Source organism: Oncorhynchus masou, chromosome 11 (assembly GCF_036934945.1).
Source record: "Oncorhynchus masou masou isolate Uvic2021 chromosome 11, UVic_Omas_1.1, whole genome shotgun sequence".
Lineage (NCBI taxonomy): Eukaryota > Metazoa > Chordata > Actinopteri > Salmoniformes > Salmonidae > Oncorhynchus > Oncorhynchus masou.
The window spans coordinates 45,944,958-45,961,487 of NC_088222.1; the positions used below are offsets into that span (position 1 = coordinate 45,944,958).

Below are 16,530 nucleotides of genomic sequence, written 5' to 3' on the forward strand. Positions count from 1 at the left end.
TGGCTGGGTATTTCAGCATGACAATGATCCCAAACACACCGCCCGGGCAATGAAGGAGTGGCTTCGTAAGAAGCATTTCAAGGTCCTGGAGTGGCCTAGCCAGGCTCCAGATCTCAACCCCATAGAAAATCTTTGGAGGGAGTTGAAAGTCCGTGTTGCCCAGCAACAGCCCCAAAACATCACTGCTCTAGAGGAGATCTGCATGGGGGAATGGGCCAAAATACCAGCAACAGTGTGTGAAAACCTTGTGAAGACTTACAGAAAACATTTGACCTCTGTCATTGCCAACAAAGGGTATATAACAAAGTATTGAGAAACTTTTGTTATTGACCAAATACTTATTTTCCACCATAATCCTACAATTATGATTTTCTGGATTGTTTCTCATTTTGATGAAAATTTACAGGCCTCATCTTTTTAAGTGGGAGAACTTGCGCAATTGGTGGCTGACTCAATACTTTTTTGCCCCACATGTATGTATGTATGTATGTATGTATTTTTTTAAATATTTATTTAAATAAGCTTTGTTGCGCAATTTAAAGGTCAATACGCTTTATTTCAAATAGTTATGGATATTCTAATGAATTTAGGCCTTGTAAAAAAATACATCAAGGCTAACTATAAGACTTGCACAACCATAAGACCCACTAATAATGACATTTTTATCAAAATAGATGAACCTGCTTTTTTTTCCAATAGTCACTGATCTGACTTTCAAGTCTATCTGTGAAAATGCCCTTTTTTGTTAATTTTTTGCCAGAACCATGCATAATGCACATTCACTAAGAATGACCATAAACAATCTCTCAGCACAAGCCCACATGCTAGTCAGTAGCCAGCTAATCTTTATATTTAAAGTTTAGCCAACTTGGTTCTATTTGCTTGCTAACAAGGTAGAATAGTTGTTAGAATAACAGCCTGTTCACTTTGTTTAGATGTTCAAATCTAGTGCCCTACCTGGATAAGAAGTTAAGCATTTCTCGAGTTGCTATGTCAATTCCTTATATAAATACATTTTATGCTGCTTGCAATGTGTGACAAACTGAGTGTCTTTTTCCACAATCATCAATACTCCCGTTTTAGTAGGGTCTGCTCTGTGCTAAATTTTGGAAGTTGAGACATAAAAGGGGTAAAAGGGAAGGGAATCAACCGATTTCTGTTGGACCAAAACTCAAATGCAAATAGCGAGAGTGAAATAAGTTATATTTTGTCGTTGTCGAGTGGCAGGGGGAGGAGCTTAGTGTCTGCAAGTGGGAAGGAGCAAAGAAGAGACAAAAAAATATAAAAACCTTAATTCTTGCGATACAGCAATTTGGAACATGGCGCTAAAAGATGAATTGGATATATCAGGAGTTTGTTGGAGTGCTGATAAAGGATCAGTTTACAGACCAGTGTTGAGAAGCCAACTATACCTTTTTTTCCCCCCATTCTTTATATACATCTTGTATTCTCCACATTTGCAGTTGCCTGGGAAGCTGAATGAACTGGACAACAATGGTGACTTGGCCCTGGACCTGGCTCTGTCTCGTAAACTGGAGAGTATCGCCACCACGCTGGTCAACAACAAAGCAGACGTGGACATGGTAGACCAGAGTGGCTGGAACCTCCTTCACAAAGCCATCCAAAGAGGTAGGGGGTGCCGCACATTCTCTCTGCAGTATGTCACATACTCACGCACCGTATGGCTTCAGGAACATTGCATTATCCACAACAACACAGCCCTCCCTATGTAAGCTCAATGCTGGGCAAGAGATGAACCGTGTTGAATATTAAGGGTAAAGACACACCCCATTGTGCGTCGTAATTAGAGGTCGACAGATTATGATTTTTTTCAAAGCCGATACCGATTATTGGATATTCAACGCCGATACCGATTATTATTATTTTAAATTTTTTTTGTAATTATGACAATTACAACAAAACTGATTGAACACTTATTTTAACTTAACCTCTTGAAACTCCCCATCCCGGATCCAGGATTGTGACTAAGCCTCAGGCTCATTAGCATAACGCAACGTTAACGATTTCTGAAAATCGCAAATAAAATTAAAATAATGCGTTTGCTCTCAAGCTTAGCCTTTTCTTAACAACACTGTCATCTCAGATTTTCAAAATATGCTTTTGAACCATAGAAATTGACTAATTTGTGTAAGAGTATGCAAAGCTAGCATAGCATTTTGTGTAGCATGTAGCACGCAACATTTTCACAAAAGCCAGATAACCAAATAAATAAAATCATTTACCTTTGAAGAGCTTCTGATGTTTTCAATGAGGAGACTCCCAGCCACATACCAAATGCGCAGTGTTTCCTGAAAGCGTCTGTGTGTAGGAGAAATCGTTCCGTTTTCTATATTGCGCCTGGCTACCGAAACGAACCGAAAATGCAGTCACCTACAACGTGAAACTTTTTCCGGATTAACTACATAATATCGACCGAAACATGGCAAACGTTGTTTGGAATCAATCCTCAAGGTGTTTTTTCACATATCTCTTCATTGACATGCAGTTCGTGGAAGCTTGCTTCTCTCTCTGTGCCCCATGGAAAAATACTGGCAGGTGACTTTTGCGCACCAATTTCGGCGCAGGACACCGGGCGGACACGTGGTAAATGTGGTCTCTTATGGTCAATCTTCCAACGATCTGCCTACAAATACGTCACAATGCTGCAGACACCTTGGGGAAACGACAGAAAGGGCAGACTCATTCCTCTTGCGTTCACAGCCATATAAGGAGATCATGAAAGACAGAGCCTCAAAAATCCTTGTCATTTCCTGGATGCCAAGTCATCTTGGTTTTGCCTGAAGCTCACGTTAAAGGGCACGCACAGAGAAGATATTTGTATTTCTGGACACGTCAGAGTGTTTTCTTTCGAACAGTAGCAATTATATGCATAGTCGAGCATCTTTTTGTGACAAAATATCTTGTTTAAAACGGGAACGTTTTTCTTCCAAAAATGAAATAGCGCCACCATAAGTGTAAGAGGTTAATATAATACATCAATAAAATCAATTTAGCCTCAAATCAATAATGAAACATGTTCAATTTGGTTTAAATAATGCAAAAACAAAGTGTTGGAGAAGAAAGTAAAAGAGCAATATGTGCCAAACGTTTAAGTTCCTTGCTCAGAACATGAGAACTTGTTAAAAGGAACCACCAGCTTTCATATGAGTCTTCAATATTCCCAGGTAAGAGGTTTTTAGGTTGTAGTTAATATAGTATTTATAGGGCTATTTCTCTCTCTACCATTTGTATTCCATATACCTTTTGACTATTGGATGTTCTTATAGCCACTTTAGTATTGCCAGTGTATCAGTATAGCTTCCGTCCCTCTCCTCGCTCCTACCTCTGCTCGAACCAGGAACACATCGACAACAGCCAGGAACACATCGACAACAGCCACCCTTGAAGCAGCGTTACCCATGCAGAGCATGGGAACAACTACTCCAAGTCTCAGAGCGAGTGACTTTTGAAACGCTATTAGCTCGCACCCGCTAACTAGCTAGCTATTTCACATCGGTTACACCAGCCTGATCTCGGGAGTTGATAGTCATAAACAGCTCAATGCTTGAAGCACAGTGAAGAGCTGCTAGCAAAACGCACAATAGCTAAATATGCATCTTTAAAAATATATACTTTGTATTGATTTTAAGAAAGGCATTGATGTTTATGGTTAGGTACACATTGGAGCAATGACGGTCCTTTTTCTGCTAATGCGCACCGCATCGATTATATGCAATGCAGGACACGCTAGATAAACTAGTAATATCATCAACCATGTGTAGTTAACTAGTGATTATGATTGATTGTTTTTTATAAGCTAAGTTTAATGCTAGCTAGCAACTTAACTTGGCTTCTTACAGCATTTGCGTAACAGGTAGGCTCCTTGTAGAGTGCAACAAGAGGCAGGTCGTTATTGCGTTGGACTTGTTAACTGTAAGGTTGCAAGATTTAATCCCCGAGCTGACAAGGTAAAAATCTGTCGTTCTGCCCTTGAACAAGGCAGTTAACCCACCGTTCCTAGGCCGTCATTGAAAATAAGAATGTGTTCTTAAGTGACTTGCCTAGTTAAATAAAGGTGTCTAAAAAATACATGAAAAAAATAAATGGCCAAATCGGTGTCCAAAAATACTGATTTCCGATTGTTATGAAAACTTGAAATTGGCCCTAATTAATCGGCCATTCCGATTAATCGGTCGACCTCTAGTCCCAATTCTTCACAGGTCTCCTTTTGTGCGCACTACTACAGCATCTGTACACAGCCAGTCATGGAATGGAAAAGTGTGCAGAATGGAGAGACAGATCATGATTTTCCTGGCCCCTTCTCTCCCTCCGCCCCCGCAGGTGATGAATTTGCCTCCACCTTCCTGATTCGCCACTTGGCCCAGGTGAACGCCGCCACGGTCGGGGCGGTAGAAACCCCCCTGCACCTGGTGTGTTCCTTTAGCCCCAAAAAGCACTCTGGGGAGGTGATGAGTGGCATGGCCCGCATCGCAGAGGCCCTGCTCAAGACAGGGGCCAACCCCAACATGCAGAACAGCAAGGGAAGGTGGGTAATACTATATGGCAATCACTCTGATCCATTGAGCCCATCTGGTGTGATATAGCAACGGTCTATTCGAATGGGAGTTGATGTTTCGACTGATTGTTCTGACTTCAAATCAGCATCTGAACTTATTTTAAATTTGATTATTTTTTATACCGCTTTTTTCTCCCCAATTTTGTGGTATCCAATTGGTAGTAGTTAGTCTTGTCTTGTCTCATCGCTGCAACTCCCGTACGGACTCGGGAGAGGCGAAGTTCGAGAGCCATGCGTCCTCCGAAACCCAACCTTGCCGCACTACTTCTTGACACAATGCACATCCAACCCGGAACCAGCCGCACCAATGTGTCGGAGTAATCACTTTGATCTGTTTGTGTTACATGACGTATTTTTGTCATGATCCCGATACTGTGACTTTATACGTTTTTTATTTCCCAGAACTCCCCTACATGAAGCGGTGGTGTCGGGGAATGAGCCTGTGTTCAACCAGCTCCTACAGTGTAAACAGTGAGTTAAAACAGAAAACCATTTACTAAACCAACGACCTGGGTCCTACTCCCCATTGACCTTATTGAAAACAGCCTGAGGAGTAGCGTCTATTTCCTGGTGTAATACTGTCATCTTTTCTCTCGCCCTCCCCCTCTTTCCTCTGCTCTTTCTTCCTCACTTCCCTCCTGTACCTCTCTCCCGAGGCTGGACCTGGAGCTGAAGGACCATGAGGGGAGCACAGCTCTGTGGCTGGCCCTGCAGTACATCACTGTGTCCTCTGACGCCAACGTTAACCCCTTTGAGGACGATGCTCCGGTGGTGGAGAATGGAACACTGTTTGATGAAAACAGCTTTGCAGCCCAGCTCATCCAGAGAGGCAGTAACCCAGACGCACCAGACACAACCACAGGTAGAATGTCTAATTTGAAGGGAACATGCTAAAATGTATACATGTTTATGTATGATTTGTAACTTGGATGAATATGATGCAATAATTTTAAGTATTAAACAATACGGAAGTCAGTGCACTTATGTTTTTGAATCTTACTTTCTTTTTCCCTTTCTTTCTCTCGCTTATTCCCTCCCTCCATTCCTCCTCAGAGAACTGTCTCATGCAGAGGGCAACGGGTGTAGGCAGTGAGGCTGCTGCCCTCTTCCTGGCCACACATGGGGCAAAGGTCAACCATGCCAACAAATGGGTATGCAATGATGCACTGCAGGATCACATGAAACATCAAACCTCTGCCAGTTCATCACAAATTACTACTTCAGACACTACAGTAAAATAGTGAATCATAAGTTATACTGCATCACAAACCACTGCGCCATACAAGCTAACCCCCCCCCCATCCTGTCTGTTTGTATGTCTGACGCTGTGTGTCTCTCCTCCCCCATAGGGTGAGACCCCTCTCCACACGGCGTGTCGCTGTGGTTTGGCTGGCCTGACAGCAGAGCTTCTCCATCGGGGGGCTAACCCTAACCTGCAGACGCAGAAGGCCCTCCCCGACGAGTCCCTGGCCCAGGGAGTGTCCCTGCAGAGCCCGCTCCACATGGCCATCGTACACAACCACCCCGACGTGGTGTCAGTCATCTTGGAGCAGAAAGGTAGGTTAGTGGACAGTGGGCAGCATCTCCATGTCAAGCAGCCCAGGGAGATCAATGAACATGATTGACACCCAGAGTGAAAATTGGAATTGTTACCTGCATACCAACAATTTCATTCCCTGGTGTTTCCAGCCAATGCTCTTCATGCCACCAACAACCTGCAGATCATCCCAGACTTCAGCCTCAAAGACTCCATGGACCAGACGGTGTTGGGCCTAGCCCTTTGGACAGGTAGGCTTCACCAACAACAAAAAACACTACACTCATCAGATGGGTAGCTACTAGCTATGTCAGTGTGAAAGAGCCTGCCGACGCTCTATCAATTTAAAATGCTTTTAAAGTGATACTGTGAGATTATGGCCTTTGTCTACATAACCAGAATCAGATTAATTTGTGGACATGATTTGTATCTCTCTGCGTGCATTATGAAGGAAATTAGAGGTCATTTTGTGAGCCAATGTTAACAAGCGTAAGCGAAATGACTCTAACTCTACAGGTATGCTAGCATATGCTAATGTACCTGTAGACTTCCAGTCATTGGAAGACTACGGGTACTCCACCAGTTCAGTTCATGGGTAAGTAGAAAGATGACTTAATTGCCAGAATTGCGCCGTATCACTTTAAAAACGGAGTAGTTTCATGTTCTTGTAGGGCTCACACCTTCACACTTCCTTTTCCAGTCTCGCATGCCATGGATTGCGAGACAAACAGAGGAGGTATGTGCAGCCAAACGTTTCTAGTCATGATAGTCCAACCTAAAACATTGTCCATAGACCAGTGGTTTTCAACCTGTGGGTCCGCACATTTTAAACGTAAAAAAAGAGTTTTGTTTTCTTCCTTAATTACTATTAATACTTCCTATAGTATTTTAAGTAATTTTTACATTTACTTTTTACAGTGCAAAATGTTAATAGGCCTTTCACTGCTAAAATGGACTAAATTTGACTGCCAAGAGATTTTGTTAAAATAATTTTGACTCTGCAAATGGTGGTCCTCAAGCTTTTGACTAATTTGGTGGTCCCCGGAAAGGAGAATGTTGGGAACCGCTGCTATAGACGTAGTCCACGCTGGAGTCGAGCAGTATCCCAGATTGAGTACTGGTTCCTGCCATGTGCTCCACTGCTTTGCCTGTGCTTTGCACCTGCTCCTTTTGGGCTTTTCCCCCTCTTAGATAGAGATACAGAACAAATTAACAGTGGAGATGTGCAATTGACAGGATTTTTAAAGGGTAGTTTGGTCTCACGGAACAATGATCTGCATCAGATCATGTGTTCAACCTCACTGCCATTCGGGATCCACAGCTTTCAGTATGTCTGTGTCCTCTCATCTGTCCCTCAGGTATGCACACCATAGCAGCCCAACTCCTTGGCTCTGGGGCGTCCATCAACGACACCATGTCCAACGGTCAGACCCTGCTGCACATGGCCATCCGCAGACAGGACAGCAAGAGTGCCCTGTTCCTCCTGGAGCACCAGGCTGACATCAATGTCAAGTAGGAGGACTTGGATCAGGAGCTTCATAAACCAGCAGATGCATTTCTCAGTTCTTTATTTCCCCTCGAGGGGAATTTTAATTTGCCATCTTAAAAGTCAGATTACGTATCATAAAGAAACTGTGGAGCAGTCTCCCATTTTATACAACAATGCAAAGATGTATGGAAGCACAAGCCATAGGTGATATGATCTGTAGTGTTACACATTGGCTGAGTATCCCTGTGAGGTGTTTATGTAAGTAGGTATAAAAAAAAATCTCTCCCTGCAGAACCCAGGAGGGTGAGACGGCGCTGCAGCTGGCCATCAGTAACCAACTCCCCCTGGTGGTGGACGCCATCTGCACAAGGGGGGCCGACATGTCCGTGGTGGATGAGAGGGGACACCCCCCTCTGTGGCTGGCCCTGGAGAACGGTCTCGAGGACATCGCGTCCACACTGGTGAGAAGAGGGGGGGAATGGAGAAAGCGATGGGGGGAGGAAGGGGTGGTTGTGGAGGTGGGAGCCCACAGATGAATGTAAATAAGAGACTATGTTATCCCATGAGGGTTGTATGTGAGAGCCTCAAGTGTTCTAGTCAATAACGTGCATGTCATGAGTAGGGCCAGGAGTCATCCAGGCCAGGAGAGGACTTCTGGCTGGTCCTAGTTTTGAGTGGGATTGGTATGGGAATGTCTGCTTGTCTCTGCTACTGTAGGTCCGACACGGTTGTGATGCCACCAGTTGGAGCTCTGGTCCCTCAGGCTGTCAGCAGACCCTCCTCCACAGGGCTGTGGATGAGAACAACGAGGTCACCGCCTGCTTCCTCATCCGCAGGTCTGTCTGATCACACTCATCCCTCACAGCACACTCATTCCTTTTGATCAAATTAACACATTTATATATTGGAGCGAGTGTTGCCGATGCGTCTCACCTTCTAATGCACTCATCCTTCAACGGGTGGCTGCACTCAGCCCTTACTGAGGTCTCACAGCAAATTATACTCATCCTTCTTTATAGCAAATATATTAACTGCCTTTTTATATCTGGATGCCCTTATCCCTCAATGTGCCCATATTCCTTGCATTGCAAGTGCTGTGCTCTACCAACTGAGCTACACAGCAGTGGTTTCCAACATTACATTTTTTTGTGGCATCTTGATGGCATATAAAATTCTGCGGCACACCTAAAATTTCCCTATTAATTAATTTAGTGGTAATGACCTTCTGATCGATACTGCAAATCATCTATTGTCTGAATGATGCTGTCACCCTCGTGCTTCACGGTTGGGATGATGTTCTTTGGCTTGCAAACCTCCCCCCTTTTCCTCCAAACTTAGTAATGGTCATTATGGCCAAACCGTTATATTTTTGTTTCATCAGACCAGAGGATATTTCTCCAAAAAGTACAATCTTTGTCCCCATGTGCAGTTGCAAACCGTAGTCTGGCTTTTTTATGGCGGTTTTGGAGCAGTGGCTTCTTCCTTGCTGAGCGGCCTTTCAGGTTATTTCGATATAGGACTCATTTTACTGTGGATATAGGTACTTTTATACCCGTTTTTCTTCCAGCATCTTCACAAGGTCCTTTGCTGCTGTTCTGGGATTGATTTGCACTTTTCGCACCAAAGTACGTTTCATCTCTAGGAGACAGTGTGTCTCCTTCCTGAGCGTTATGACGGCTGCATGGTCCCATGGTGTTTTTACTTGCGTACTATTGTTTGTACAGATGAACATGGTATCTTCAGGCATTTGGAAATTGCTCCCAAGGATGAACTAGACTTGTGGAGGTCTACAATTTGGTCTTGGCAGATTTCTTTGGATTTTCCCATGATGTCAAGCAAAGAAACACTTGAGTTTGAAGGTTGACCTTGAAATACATCCAAAGGTACACCTCCAATTGACTCAAATTATGTCAATTAGCCTATCAGAAGCTTCGAAAGCAATGACATAATTTTCTGTTATTTTCCAAGCTGTTTAAAGGCACAGTCAACTTGGTGTATGTAAAATGCTGACCCACTGGATTTGTCGTACAGTGAAATTAATCTCTGTAAACAATTGTTGGAAAATGTATTGTGTCATGTGCAAAGTAGATGTCCTAACTGACTTGCCAAAACTATAGTTTAAAAAGAAATTTGTGGAGTGGTTGAAAAACAAGTTTTAATAACTCCAGCCTAAGTGTATGTAAACTTCAGACTTCAACTGTCCATACAAATTATTAGACCAAAGGTGAAGACAGTTCACCTGACACAAGACTGAATCCAAACTTTACACTGTTGTGCCTTCTACATTTACTGTAGTTTGAGACATTTGTTGTAACAAATTCTGAAAATACTCAGGATATGGCTGGGCAATAAGGCCCAAATATAGTATCACAATATTTTCATATCTTTGATGCTATTTCATGTTTTTGAATAATAAAAATTATACATTTTGCTTTTAGTTGGGTGGCAACACATACATTCTAAGGTATTTCAATGGGTCTTTCTCCATTCTGATTATTTTATACTGTTCAGCATCAATCAATTTCCCTCCCCCCTGTATTTTAATCAATTTCTTAATTTCCTGCACTGATTTGAGAGAATTTTCACACTAGCACATAAGGCTGCACGATATGGGCAAAAAAGGCCTTATTTTTAACCTAATGTTGTAATTGCTATTTGACTTGCAATTTAGATCAAAACACTTGGGTGAACTGTTGGAATCATGGAAATTCGTTAGTTAGAATATAAGTCATTGAGGGCACTTTGAATACAGTGTTTGCCATGACAACGAATGAAAATGCCAAGGAGGAGTTATTGTGACTAGGTAGGAACCAAAGTGTTGGTCAGTGGTTTTTCTAAGGGACTCTATAATCTTTGGCTACATTAAATGTTTCTTCACGTTGCCAACATATTAATGGATTGGCTATTCCTCTTTGATTTAGAAGAAACTGTTGCACAAACAATATGCTGATTTAGGCCTACGCCACAACGGGTATCAGGCTGTATAGTTCTGATTTATTAGTGAGCAAGCTAACACAATTTAGCTAAACTTGCTAAGAAAATAACTATCTGTTTGCAGAAGTAAGAAACACAACCCTAATTGTGCAATTATAGAACGCTTGTGGATTTATATTAATAAGCAAAGCCCTAAACATCGTTGCCATCAACATTGTTGCATGTGCTGGATTGACCATGCAGACTGAACACAAGTCCCTCCCGGTCAAGCAACAACAAATGTGATCCTTGAGTGACGGGGCAGGGCTAGGTCTGTGTGGAAAGTGGCATTGAGAAAGCGAGTGGAGAGGGTTGACTCAAGTAGTGGTGTAAACTATAAAGATGTACGTAAAACACGGCATATCACATTTTTACAAACCAAACATTCAAATTCCATAATACAAGGTAAAGTAAAAACCCAAACTGGTCCTTGCATCAATACCGGTATATAGTAAAATAAGGTACACCGCTCAGCCCTACCTCTGGATACATTCAGTAACAGGAGACTATTCCTGGAAAATGTGGGCTAGGTGCAACCAAAACATTTACAAGGGTTTGAATGAGGACGGACTGGTGTCTCCAAGTGGGCACACACCTTTCCAAAGTGTGCACAGTTCCTAAGCCATTTCAATGCACTTCTATGACTCAAAGAAGATTCTTCAACTATAAGTTACTTTTTGGAGCTCTCTTAGCTGTGCCGTTTAGGAAATAGAGCAAGCACACTTTAAGGTAATTTGGAACACATCCCTGCCATCACACAATTACTCTTTAGGCAATCCAAAAACGGTGTATTATAAATCGCAATCTGTGTAAGGTGGGCATAATTTGAAAGTTTATTCTGTTGCCAACATGGCTAGCTAAATTATAAAATATGGTCTTAGTGCTAAGCTTTCACAAGGCAATTCAGAGAAATGGATCACAATTTTGGTGCGCATAGAAAGTCATGAGGGGGTCTGACAAAGTGCGCAGAAGCAGAGCATATCTCCCATTGAGCTATAAAAGAGGGCCGTGAACAGATCTATTCCCTGTGTGATCACTACCGTCTCTCTCGAAATGAATGACTGAGCACAGAATGCACTCCTGCCCTACAAATAGAATATCAGATATATCAGAATGGGTGCTTCATCAAATATCCTGTATGACAGCTGTGAGCAGTCAGTCACATCCCCCTAACCAGCCATTAGCCTACTCAGCTGCTTCTCATCGTCCTTTCTTTCTGCGTATCGCCAACTTGTTTTTTTGACATTTGTGATGTCAGTTGAAATACTGTAACTTGGAAAGGATACCCCCTTTATCTGTCAAGTTTTCATCCAATATGTGGAGCATACAATATGACAAATTATGAAAGTAATTTTGTTAAGATTGGAATGTGAATTTAGGAGTCATAAGAGAACTTGTAATCATATCCTTTGCACATTAAGTAGCCACGCCCCGAGGTGAGGTCAGAGAGCTTGTCACCATGACCAAGAGTGCATAAAGACTTGGAACAGGTTTCAACCTTGAAATGTGAGGTGGGTAGCTTCATGTTGGAAATGGTTGACGCTTTGAACCTCAACACGAGGTGAAGAAATGAACTCAACTTCCTTTGGACCAGAGAGACGAAGAGATGTAGCTTATATACATTGTTGTCTGAATCCTGAATACCAACACGAGGAGGAAGAGGCGAGAAGCTCACTTCAGACAATCACTGGTACAGCTGATGAGCTGTCTTAAGTCAGATATTGAGAAAAGCGAGTAAAAGTGAGACTATCGTACTACGCTCATCACCAATGGGAACTGACGGACTGCGGTTCGTGTGCAAGTTATATGATTAATATGAGGACAGTCCGAGAATGTATCCACGATATGTGTTCTCTCTGTATCCTATATATATATATATATATGTGCACACAGACCTTCTCCAGATGCTTCAGGTTTCGGGGTTGTCGATGGGCAATACAGACTTTCAGCTCCCTCTAAAGATTTTCTATTGGGTTCAGGTCTGGAGACTGGCTAGGCCACTTCAGGACCTTGATGCTTCTAACGGAGCCACTCCTTAGTTGCCCTGGCTGTGTGTTTCGGGTCATTTGTCATGCTGGAAGACCCAGCCACGAGGTTGTTGGCCAAGATCTCGCGATACATGGCCCCATCCATCCTCCCCTCAATACTGTGCAGTCGTCCTGTCCCTTTTGCAGAAAAGTATCCCCAAAGAATGATGTTTCCACCTCCATGCTTCACGGTTGTGATGGTGTTCTTGGGGTTGTACTCATCCTTCTTCCTCCTCCAAACACGGCGAGTGGATTTTAGACCAAAAAGCTCTATTTTTGTCTCATCGGACCACATGACCTTCTCCCATTCCTCTGGATCATCCAGATGGTCATTGGAAAACTTCAGATGGGCCTGGACATGCGCTGGCTTGAGCAGGGGGACCTTCCGTGCGCTGCAGGATTTTAATCCATGACGGCGTAGTGTGTTACTAATGGTTTTCTTTGAGACTGTGGTCCCAGCTCTCTTCAGGTCATTGACCAGGTCCTGCCGTGTAGTTCTGGGCTGATTCCTCACCTTCCTCATGATCATTGATGCCCCACGAGGTGAGATCTCGCATGGAGCCCCAGACCGAGGGTGATTGACCGTCATCTTGAACTTCTTCCATTTTCTAATAATTGCGCCAACAGTTGCTGCCTTCTCACCAAGCTGCTTGCCTATTGTACTGTAGCCCATCCCAGCCTTGTGCAGGTCTACAATTGTATCCCTGATGTCCTTATACAGCTCTCTAGTCTTGGCCATTGTGGAGAGGTTGGAGTCTGTTTGATTGTGTGTGGACAGGTGTTTCTTATACAGGTAACAAGTTCAAACAGGTGCGGTTAATACAGGTAGTGAGCGGAGAACAGGAGGACTTCTTAAAAGAAAAACAGGTCTGTGAGAGCCGGAATTCTTACTGGTTGGTAGGTGATCAAATACTTATGCAATAAAATGCAAATTAATTACTTAAAAATCATACAATGTGATTTTCTGGATTTTTGTTTTAGATTCTGTCTTTCACAGTTGAAGTGTACCTATGATAAAAATTACAGACCTCTACATGCTTTGTAAATAGGAAAACCTGCAAAATCAGCAGTGTATCAAATACTTGTTCTCCTCACTGTATATATAAAGTCGGAAGTTTACATACACTTAGGTTGGAGTCATTAACTTGTTTTTCAACCACTCCAGGAATTTCTTGTTAACAAACTATAGCTTTGGCAAGGTGGTTAGGACATCTACTTTGTGCATGACACAATTGTTTTCAACAATTCTTTACAGATGCATTATTTCACTTATAATTCACTGTGTGACAATTCCAGTGGGTCAGAAGTTTACATACACTAAGTTGACTGTGCCTTTAAACAGCTTGGAAAATTCCAGAAAATAATGTCATGACTTTATAAGCTTTTGATAGGCTAATTGACATCATTTGAGTCAATTGGAGGTGTACCTGTGTATGTATTTCAAGGCCTTCCTTCAAACTCCATGCATCTTTGCTTGACATCATGGGAAAATCAAACAATAGCACACAAGTTTGCAACTGCACATAGGGGCAAAGATCATACTTTTTGGAGAAATGCCCTCTGGTCGGATTAAACAAAAAATAGAATTGTTTGGCCATAATGACCATCATTATGTTTGGAGGAAAAAGAGCCAAAGAACATCTTCCCAACCGTGAAGCACAGGGTGGCAGCATCATGTTGTGGGGGTGCTTTGCTGCAGGAAGGATTGGTGCACTTCACAAAATAGATGGCCACATGAGAAAGGAAAATTGTGGCTATATGGGTCTTCCAAATTGTGGTCGCAAATGGGTCTTCCAAATGGACAATGACCCCAAGCATACTTCCAAAGTTGTGGCAAAATAGCTTAAGAACAACAAAGTCAAGGTATTGGAGTAGCCATCACAAAGCCCTGACCTCAATCCTATAGGAAATGTGTGAGCAAGGAGGCCTACAAACCTGACTCAGTTACACCAGCTCTATCAGGAGGAATGGGCCAAAATTCACCCAAATTATTGTGGGAAGCTTGTGGAAGGCAACCTGAAATGTTTTACCCAAGTTAAACAATTTAAAGGCAATGCTACCAAATACTAATTGAGTGTATGTAAACTTCTGACCCACTGGGAATGTACTGAAATAAATAATTCTCTGTACTATTATTCTGACGTTTCACATTCTCAAAATAAAGAGGTGATCCTAACTGACCTAAGACAGTTATTTTTTACAAGGATTAAATGCCAGGAATCGTGAAACTGAGTTTAAATGTATTTGGCTAAGGTGTATATAACTTCCAACTTTAACTCTATCTGTTGTAACAAGCAGTCATCTTGTCGGTCCGCTAAGGACCTTTCTCATGTAAAGGGTGTATGTTTATTACATTTACATTACATTTAAGTCATTTAGCAGACGCTCTTATCCAGAGCGACTTACAAATTGGTGAATTCACCTTCTGACATCCAGTGGAACAGCCACTTTACAATAGTGCATCTAAATCATTAGGAGGGGGGGGGTGGTGAGAAGGATTACTTATCCTATCCTAGGTATTCCTTGAAGAGGTGGGGTTTCAGGTGTCTCCGGAAGGTGGTGATTGACTCCGCTGTCCTGGCGTCGTGAGGGAGTTTGTTCCACCATTGGGGGGCCAGAGCAGCGAACAGTTTTGACTGGGCTGAGCGGGAACTGTACTTCCTCAATGGTAGGGAGGCGAGCAGGCCAGAGGTGGATGAACGCAGTGCCCTTGCTTGGGTGTAGGGCCTGATCAGAGCCTGGAGGTACTGCGGTGCCGTTCCCCTCACAGCTCCGTAGGCAAGCACCATGGTCTTGTAGCGGATGCGAGCTTCAACTGGAAGCCAGTGGAGAGAGCGGAGGAGCGGGGTGACGTGAGAGAACTTGGGAAGGTTGAACACCAGACGGGCTGCGGCGTTCTGGATGAGTTGTAGGGGTTTAATGGCACAGGCAGGGAGCCCAGCCAACAGCGAGTTGCTGTAATCCAGACGGGAGATGACAAGTGCCTGGATTAGGACCTGCGCCGCTTCCTGTGTGAGGCAGGGTCGTACTCTGCGGATGTTGTAGAGCATGAACCTACAGGAACGGGCCACCGCCATGATGTTGGTTGAGAACGACAGGGTGTTGTCCAGGATCACGCCAAGGTTCTTAGCGCTCTGGGAGGAGGACACAATGGAGTTGTCAACCGTGATGGCGAGATCATGGAACGGGCAGTCCTTCCCCGGGAGGAAGAGCAGCTCCGTCTTGCCGAGGTTCAGCTTGAGGTGGTGATCCGTCATCCACACTGATATGTCTGCCAGACATGCAGAGATGCGATTCGCCACCTGGTCATCAGAAGGGGGAAAGGAGAAGATTAATTGTGTGTCGTCTGCATAGCAATGATAGGAGAGACCATGTGAGGTTATGACAGAGCCAAGTGACTTGGTGTATAGCGAGAATAGGAGAGGGCCTAGAACAGAGCCCTGGGGGACACCAGTGGTGAGAGCGCGTGGCGAGGAGACAGATTCTCGCCACGCCACCTGGTAGGAGCGACCTGTCAGGTAGGACGCAATCCAAGCGTGGGCCGCGCCGGAGATGCCCAACTCGGAGAGGGTGGAGAGGAGGATCTGATGGTTCACAGTATCGAAGGCAGCCGATAGGTCTAGAAGGATGAGAGCAGAGGAGAGAGAGTTAGCTTTAGCAGTGCGGAGCGCCTCCGTGATGCAGAGAAGAGCAGTCTCAGTTGAATGACTAGTCTTGAAACCTGACTGATTTGGATCAAGAAGGTCATTCTGAGAGAGATAGCGGGAGAGCTGGCCAAGGGCGGCACGTTCAAGAGTTTTGGAGAGAAAAGAAAGAAGGGATACTGGTCTGTAGTTGTTGACATCGGAGGGATCGAGTGTAGGTTTTTTCAGAAGGGGTGCAACTCTCGCTCTCTTGAAGACGGAAGGGACGTAGCCAGCGGTCAGGG

At 43.7% G+C, this 16,530-nt stretch overlaps 1 protein-coding gene across 3 annotated transcripts in view; it reads left to right on the forward strand.

Moving 5' to 3' along the window:
- Positions 1–16,530, forward strand: part of LOC135548741 (rabankyrin-5-like) — a 48,681-nt gene that overhangs the window by 9,493 nt on the left and 22,658 nt on the right. For all 3 annotated transcript variants that reach the window (XM_064978626.1, XM_064978628.1, XM_064978627.1), the window contains exons 7-16: positions 1,464–1,629; positions 4,342–4,546; positions 4,979–5,047; positions 5,233–5,438; positions 5,630–5,727; positions 5,926–6,133; positions 6,266–6,364; positions 7,472–7,625; positions 7,895–8,063; positions 8,320–8,438. In XM_064978626.1, the coding sequence (XP_064834698.1) occupies positions 1,464–1,629; positions 4,342–4,546; positions 4,979–5,047; positions 5,233–5,438; positions 5,630–5,727; positions 5,926–6,133; positions 6,266–6,364; positions 7,472–7,625; positions 7,895–8,063; positions 8,320–8,438 (1,493 nt within the window). The remainder of the gene's footprint in view (positions 1–1,463; positions 1,630–4,341; positions 4,547–4,978; positions 5,048–5,232; positions 5,439–5,629; positions 5,728–5,925; positions 6,134–6,265; positions 6,365–7,471; positions 7,626–7,894; positions 8,064–8,319; positions 8,439–16,530) is intronic.